This window comes from Dermacentor albipictus, chromosome 6, assembly GCF_038994185.2.
Source record: "Dermacentor albipictus isolate Rhodes 1998 colony chromosome 6, USDA_Dalb.pri_finalv2, whole genome shotgun sequence".
NCBI classification, from domain to species: Eukaryota; Metazoa; Arthropoda; class Arachnida; order Ixodida; family Ixodidae; genus Dermacentor; species Dermacentor albipictus.
In genome coordinates this window covers 70,362,892-70,371,274 of record NC_091826.1, presented here as the reverse complement: position 1 = coordinate 70,371,274, position 8,383 = coordinate 70,362,892, and the positions used below count along the sequence as shown (strand labels likewise).

The window sequence follows — 8,383 nt, the reverse complement described above, 5'->3', positions numbered from 1 at the left end:
ACAACGTAAACATGCCCACATGGCTGCACATCGCATCGGTTTCGTTCTCCGCGCTCTCACTGTAAAGAACGAAAAGAACAGTCGAAATGGGTAGAGAACGCGACAGGAGTGACCGTCACGAATCAAGTCACAAACGCAAGCTCAGTGACGACCACGGTGACCGCGACAGCGAACGCAGCAAGCACAGGCGACGGCACAGCTCATCGAGGTGTGACAGTGAAGATCACGGTGATCGCGACAGTAGCCACAGGAAGCATAGGCGACGATACAGCTCACCAAAGCGTGATAGTGACTGCCAAAATGATCGCGACAGTTCGCCGAGGAAGCACGGACAACGGGACGGTGGGCCAAGAGATAGCGACCGGGTCCCACCGAAACCAAACAGTGGAACTTCAGAATGCAAGAATCTGTCGCAATTTCGCCATGACCTCACGCGAATATTCTTTGGTGACAACAGCCCTATCAAAAGGTAAGTCGGCGGACTTAAAAAGTTAGTTTATTTTCAGCGCGCTCTGATCCTGTCAAACTTCTACACTAATAGACACCAGTAAATGTGTCACTAAAACTAACTGTGGGAGCTTGGTTTACGTCTACTCCTTGATTTATGCGGAATTGCAAGGAGTGTAGTGAAGTAGGGCGCCTTTGTCGTGAGCAAAGTTTGACGCTAACCATTTTTCCCAGGAAGAGCAATATTTGCTGCAGTTTTCTCAGGGAAGTACCTGTCTATTATTTCAAGCTCTCTAGCGTGATATTAAACCAAGATAAAATTCTATGGTTTTTTTGTGGGATTTATGTCGCAGTGTGTCTATGCAACAGAGATTATGCATTCAGTTGGTATGAATAAAAGTTGACTTTTCATTTTGCACAGGCATTCTAAGCAATATGACAACTTTTGGACATTCCTGAAGAAGTATGAAGAGCGAAAGCAGAAAACCGCAATTGAAGCTGGGACTTCGAAATGTATGTGTTTCATGGGAGAAAGGGCCTAGTCATGCATTGTGGTCTGTTTCCCTCCTCCTAAGTGTGTAATCTGTCACGCTTGCATTAAATTCAGTTTCAATTATAAACAATGTGCAGGGAAATGCATCGGTGACTTTTCTTACTCTTCTCCTACATTTGGTTGTGGTGCCAGTATGGTTTCACATTTGGGTCTGAATGCATTGCTGAAACCCTAGGTTGGAAGTGAAACCAGAACACTTTTTATGTGTTGATATTGCTGTTAATTTATTGTTGTTTTACTGCAATTGTCAACACTATGCACTTCATAGCAACAATGATGGTCATATTAATCATGTAATTGTTCTTAGAAGGTCATGTTGTTGATCTAGAACACTAATTATCTAGCTTTCAGCTGTGACAGACCTCTTGACGCTCTCATAGGTTAATCAATGACCTCGTCGAGCATGTTTAACTTACAAAATATAAGACACAGTAAACTAGACGTCAAGCTGGAGACATCATATTTCAAAGCATGTTATATTTGGGCTTGATACGGTTGCGTACCAGAGTGGGAAAACAAGTGAATCCTAAACCTGGAGTGGAGCCATTGCTTCATCAAGGGGACTTATCCTTGCCTGAGCCTTGAAGACAAGTACCTTTTTTCAACAATACAGAGCTTTAGGTTTAGCGCACCCAAAGCAAGGGGATGCAGACTGTTGTGCATACAAGAGAGAATAAAACACTATAATTTTTTTTAAATTTAAAACAATGCTAGCAGTTTGTGTGGCTTCGTGTATGCTAAGATGCTTGAGTGCGCTATTTATAAAACTTCCTGTTGGCTCGAGGCTGAGGCTTCCCTTGCAATCTTTTTGCCTTTAATTACTTTCCAGATGATTTATGCACTCTCTCTTGCTGTTTGTAATCATAAGAAAAGTTACATTTTAGGTCAGAAAACAGAGTGCTCATGTCAGGTTTTGTTAAAGGCAGGTTGCATTTCAACATAGGTTCAACATCGATCGCATGTTTTGCTTTATATTTGAACTGAATCAAAGAGCATAGAAAATGCCACTTCGCTCAGCTTGTCGCTTATGCATCACCAGGCATTTCGGTCATTCTTTTGACAGACAGTGTTTACCAATGATGCATCTCTGTAGTGGTCTACACGGACCCTTTTGCAGCTTGACCTGCCTCATTGCCCCTAGGCACGGACTAGGGTTCCACAGACCACAGTGTCGGCAGACATTGATCTCGTAGTTATTTTTTGAAAATGCGAAGTCTTGACGACACGATGTAAGGGTAATTTAGTTTTGTGTCATTATCACCGTGAGTTAGTTCAGCTTTTGGCCATTAGCTCTTATCATTTGTAATCATGATGTGGGGTCACAGCTTTTGTGTTGTACATTCTGTATTGAGAGAAACAAAACCGAGGTAAATGTGACCACAGCTGACTCCAGAACATCTAGCGAGCTTTCTGATGCACACACAGCACTTGAGAGCCCTTGAGAGAGCAGAAAACTCTCATCTTTCTCCTCCAAAGTTCTTTAGCTCTGGAAGTTGCACAGGTACCATGCAGCCACAGGTACCATACAGCCAGGACCCCACAGTGATCATATTCCATGTGGTTTCATTTCTTTTGACAAAGTTTGTTTGTATTGCTTGTAAGTGACTTGTTATCCTTCCCTACAGCTGACCCATCGGAGTGTGCTGACCCGTCACTGGGCCTACCTGCCATTTACGATCCTCTCCACAAAGTGAACTTTTCCATGTTCCCCGAGGAGCCCAGAGTCCTCATGCTCGATGCCGGTGTTCACATTGACAGCAGTGACACGTCACAGTCGCTTACCGAAGAGGAAGTGGCCGAAGTGCGAAATGTTTTCCACCTCTATCTTGACTTCCTGCAAAGGCAAAAGTTTCAGAAGCTCAAGAAACTGCGTGAATTCCAAAAGAACCTCCCCATCGCTCAGTACAAGGACACCATCCTGAAAGTGGTGTCGGAGAACAGTGTTGTGCTGATCGCTGGCGACACCGGCTGTGGGAAATCTACGCAGATACCGCAGTACCTACTCAGCGGAGGACTAGAAGGCATCGTATGCACACAGCCACGAAGGATTGCTGCAATCTCCCTGTGCAAGCGTGTCGCCTATGAGACATTGAACGAGTATGGAACCCACATTGGGTACCAGATTCGGTTCGAGAAGCGCCGTAGCAAGCACACAAAGATGCTGTTCCTGACAGAGGGACTGCTGCTACGACAGATTGCCAGTGACCCCATGCTGAAGGAATACAATGTCATCATCCTTGATGAAATTCACGAGCGACATCTCACATGTGACTTTCTCTTGGGCGTTGTGAAGTGCCTTATGCAGCACAGGAAAGACTTGAAGATTATCCTGATGTCTGCGACCATTAATATCCAGCTTTTCTCCCAGTATTTCTACAACTGTCCTGTTGTACAGGTTAGTGATGTTCTTTTGCTGGTTCAGTTGGAACCGCAGTGTTTTAATATTGTCTAGTCGGTTTTGACAACTTCAAAGCATACCACTTGTAAGCCCCCAAATGGCTGTAGTGAGGGAAGGCTGAAAACATGTATTGTGTGTAATACTATGGCAAAAAACATGTCAACGTGCCATGAAATATCTTCAGAAAATGAGACTCTACGCAGCAAGTTTTCAATGAAGATGAACACTTCAGGAAAACGGCAAGGCTGTATTCATTCAGTCACTCAAATTATCAAGTCTGCTGCCCATTATAAAATCTTACTTATTGAAGAAGCTTGTGTAGTCCAAGGGCGTACAGTAAAGTAACTTGAGAGAGAATACATAGGCAATATTTGCAGTTCAAGCCGGTTGGTTCTTTCTACAAGCACACAGATTTCACAGTGGTGTAGCAAATATAGTCGAGAAGAATGTTCAAGCAAATGTTTGTTTAGCACATCTTGTGAAAGCATCTATGGAGGCTCCCACCACGCAAACAAACACCTGTGGATGTGATTCAAGCACTTTCTTCACATAGAAAGTTCAAACAGCTGCAAGTTAAGTGGCAACCTTTTACAAATTTACTAGAATATTCTCCAGCAGTTATGGCTCGTAGACATATTATGCCTGCTTACTGTTACATGTTACTTTTGTTACCATAAGCCATGTTTGGGTAATGGTCTGGGTAATGTAATGGTTCTGTGCCTATGTCATTTCTTGTCGTGCTTCGTCAGTGGCCGGAGGGGCACTCTGTCCATGCTATCATTGACATCAGCTGGCCGTGAGCAGTGAATTATAATTGTAACATAAAGTTGAGCGGAAATAATTGCTACATTATACTTGCCCTGGATGCTGCATGGTTCAGTAACTGTCGTTATTTGTAGACAGTTGCTTAACAAGATGCAAAAAATAGCTTCCTTTTCTTTATTCACTGTATTGTTGCCAGCAGCGTTGCTAAAGCCTTGCTTGTGAAAATCTGGACATCAACTTAATCAATAATTATTATTTTGTCCTCGTGCCAGGATTGACTATGCTGATGTTTGAAGCTATGATATACCATTTAGTTTGACCACTATTCTTGGGATATACCCATCAAAAGTGATCTTTCTTGCAAATACACTACACAAGTCCCTTCACCGCATCAAAGCAACAATATCAGTGAAAGGGCCCTTGCATATTTTGGGAAATCTTTCTTGTTTGTCATAGTTCACATTAATTGTCACGGAATATTTTACTTAAATGGCAGGTGTGTTATCTGACATAAAAATTTACATCAGTAAAGAGAAACACGGAGATGTTGCAAGCTTTCTTTCGTGCCTTTTAACATGTTTTTAACCCTCTATGCTCCATGAATGAGACTAGCTTATCAAGAAGAGACGTACAAATAAAGCAAACACTGTGCTTGACTTTTCATAAAATGGGTCTAAAAGAGAGCAGTCACCAATGTAGGCTCATTGTTCCAGTTTCAGTTCACATTGCAACATGGTGTCATGCTTTCCATGTCATGAGATCTTGCGTGTTGGCTTTGTCTTCATGCTTTTGAGTTGCAAGGAATGTGCTAGACAACACTAAAAAACATTTAAGAGACTGCAACTTGCGGTGTTACTGTGTTGAAATTCAAGAATTTACGCTTTACTGTAGCCCACAACAAAATATAAGCATATAAAATCAATAAAATGTACAGATTTGAGCATGCGCTCTGTACAAAGAATTCAAATGCTGGAAATATCTGCTTCTGTCTGTGGTTATGATCAGAACCTTGTATTCAGCCATGTTCCCACGAGTGTTGCCCTTCTGAACTTTTATGATCTTTCGGCTTACTACTACAACTACTACGACTACTAATTGCTATCTTTATTATTTCACCCAGTACTTTAGCCTAAAGTGTTCTTCTACATGAGTGACACTAATTTTGTGCTTCACTGGAGGGATGAACATGTCAATATTTAAATGCAGGTGCCTGGACGGCTGTTCCCAATTCAGATACAGTACCACCCCGTCACTGTGGAGGAAAAACGTTCTCGTACGGGCCGTCTCAATCCTGCTCCCTATGTCAAGTTGCTGAGCCTCATCGACAACAAGTACCCCAGCAACGAGCGGGGTGACCTGCTGGTATTCTTGAGTGGCATGAGCGAGATCTCGGCCGTACAAGAGGCAGCAGAAGAGTATGCCAACCAAAATGGCCACTGGGTCATCCTCCCCTTGCACAGTACACTTTCGCTGGCTGAACAGGACAAGGTTTGCTTCTTTCTTTATCCCTGTCTTTTGTTGTTGTTGTTTGTCTGTATTTTTTTTTTCACAACAATAAGAGAGCAACTTTTGTCTTTCTCACCGTGGGCAACATTTACACATAACAGCAGGATGCAGCCCTAGGTTCTATGGTCTGTTTCATACCAAGAAAGCAATGCTTTCAAAGCTACGCAAGCAGTACGGTCATATAAAACCGGAACTCCACATGTTTCGTGGTCAACTTGCTTTTGATTATTGAAGTCTTCTGTGGCATAGTTGATTCAGATATAAGTATAGCATATCCACATACATAGTTTAATTATTTTGTTGCCAACAGTGTTCAAAGTTATAGCCACCACGTGTGGGATTGCTGTGTCTTCACCGATGACCAAGGTCCCAGTGAAATTCACTCTGCACCAATTTAAAGAAAACTCATTATCTGTTTTCAAACAATGGATCTTCCAAATGTGTCAATCAGAATCTCGGTCAGGGCTATTTAAAGGCCAACTGCTAGAAAATTTTGGACCGCGTAATAAGCCTAGTTTAAGATATCATGGTTATAAAGGACCCTCTGTGCTCAGAGAGGTAGCAGGCTACAGCCTGCTGCCAGTGGGTGATCCATGTTGTCTGCTAGCTTGTGCTGCTAGCTATGGACTGGTTACAACGTTGCTGAGCTGACATTGCTGTCCACTGGGTATGTGCCCGGACACACAAATTTGGCACCATCCATCCGTGCAAAATTTGACGTTTGAAATACAAGCGGAAGTGTCACAATAAACTATCAAGAATACAAGTTTTTGATGCCCAAACTGTCAAAAATGCTGCCATTATCGCTCGCCAGAAGTGATGCATGACCTAGAGTGTGTGGCTCCTTGGCATGACCTTCGAGAAAACGCAGTGAAAAATTTTGGAGGTGGCATGCTGGCACTTGCGTTATAGCGGTAACCACCAGATGCATATGTTTTCCGTCTAGGTGCTGTTTAACCCTTTCATTGTCACTGATGTACCGGTACATTTTCGTGTTTCTGCCCCACCATGTCACTGAGGTCAGAAAAGAATGTGGGGACCATGCTAAGGAAGCATTTGCCAATATTTGTGTCGTTTTAACCCTTCTGAATAACCGAAGAAAAGAACCGTTGTGTTCGTTTTCTAATATCCAAGGAAAAACTCAAAGCTGGGGGTGTGTCACCTCTGAAAGAAAACGACACTGAAAGGGTTAAAGGTTGCTAACAAGAAAACTATCCTAGTACCAGCCCTGTGGCTTTGCTAAGATTGCTTTATAGTGGTACATAATATTAATTTATTATACATGTAACCAAAGTGAAATGTTGCTGCAGTTGGCATTTAATAGGCAGCATTGGTATTGAAGAATCTTGATCATAGAACTTCCTTGGCTTCAGTTCAAGAACAAGAAAAATTGGCACCTTGAAATGTGTGTCTAGTTTTTCCTCATGTATTGGCACAGTATGTGGCAAACTCCAAAAGCTTGTGAACTGTGAAATCTGAGGAAAAGCTGAATATTTATGCAGTCTCAGTATGCAGCCTCGAATTCAGACTTCCAGACTGTGCTATCAGAAGTGAACAACACAGCGTTGTGTGGTTTTACTGGCTACAGTATCGTTTTTTTTTTTTGTTAATCTCACAATCTGTAAACTTTTGAGGTTGACTTTACATTTCAAATGCCTTGGTACTGTTCTGGTACTGTAATCCAGGATGAAAAATCAACATAATAAACTGCAATGCAGTATTACATCTTTATCTTTGTGTTCTTTTCACAAACAAAGTTGTTTATCAAGTCGATAACGTCTTCAAACAAAAAATTGGATTTATCTAAACTTGAGAAGTTTTGGGGCCAGCTCGGCTCCTTCATCAGTTAACCGCAGTTAACCGATGGATGGCCGCAAGATGTTGCAATGCCTGTTTCTTCAGCCTCGACCGGCGTTACCATTGAGTAGCGTGGCGTTGTTGGTGGGCAGGCATCTGGAAGACCATAGCAACCAGGCAGGGACGAGACAATTTCTGGTGAAAAACTTGCACTGTTTATTCAATGATTGGTGAAGGGTAAGAAGTAGAGAATGAAGTTACAGGCGTCACAACAACTGGACGGCAGCGGTGGGGTGCGCTACCCTGGAGAACACAACAAAGGGCAAAATCACACAAGCACTCACTGTCTGAACCTTTGCTTTGCCGCCTGCATCACTGAGTAGGTGGTGTTCAATTCACACTGCCGCCTTACTGTGCTGACGACTGTTGACAAAAGTGCAGCGCTGGCCAAAGCAAGAACGAGACCAAACAGTTAGAAAGTAAGATGTTTGCGCAGTCTCGCCCCAAAGTGCAGCTTTATAGAAGATCTTGATAAGAGAAGGTGAGGGTTTCATTTGGGCTGGTAAGCTTGTTTTCCTTGTATGGTTGATAGACAGGGATGATAAAGGGGGTGAAAGGGTTGTGGACAAGAGTTGGGCAACGTCGATGCTGTCGTGTATCACCTCTCTTTTTCCTATGTGCTGTGGCACGTAGGCTGCGGACATATGCAGTGGGTAGAATTCTCTTCAAACAATTCATATTGTTTCGAGACGTATGTGCCAGGGAATCCACTGCAACCTTGTTCGTGCATTGCTCTCTGTAGGATGTCGGTTCCGGGGAAAACAATTTTCTGGTCACTTTGTCCACGTACATGGAGATGTTGCTGTACGCATGTACCTGTCCCATTTGATGAAAGATAGCTTTTTGAGGCCATTATG

The 8,383-nt window shown here is 42.9% G+C and overlaps 1 protein-coding gene across 2 annotated transcripts in view; it reads left to right on the top strand.

Annotated features, from left to right (window-relative positions):
• LOC135910486 (probable ATP-dependent RNA helicase DHX34) overlaps positions 1–8,383 on the top strand; it is a 40,698-nt gene continuing 32,315 nt past the window's right edge. For both annotated transcript variants that reach the window (XM_065442528.2, XM_065442529.2), the window contains exons 1-4: positions 1–469; positions 869–960; positions 2,626–3,395; positions 5,370–5,651. In XM_065442528.2, coding sequence (XP_065298600.2) covers positions 87–469; positions 869–960; positions 2,626–3,395; positions 5,370–5,651 — 1,527 coding nt within the window. In that variant the 5' untranslated portion in view covers positions 1–86. The remainder of the gene's footprint in view (positions 470–868; positions 961–2,625; positions 3,396–5,369; positions 5,652–8,383) is intronic.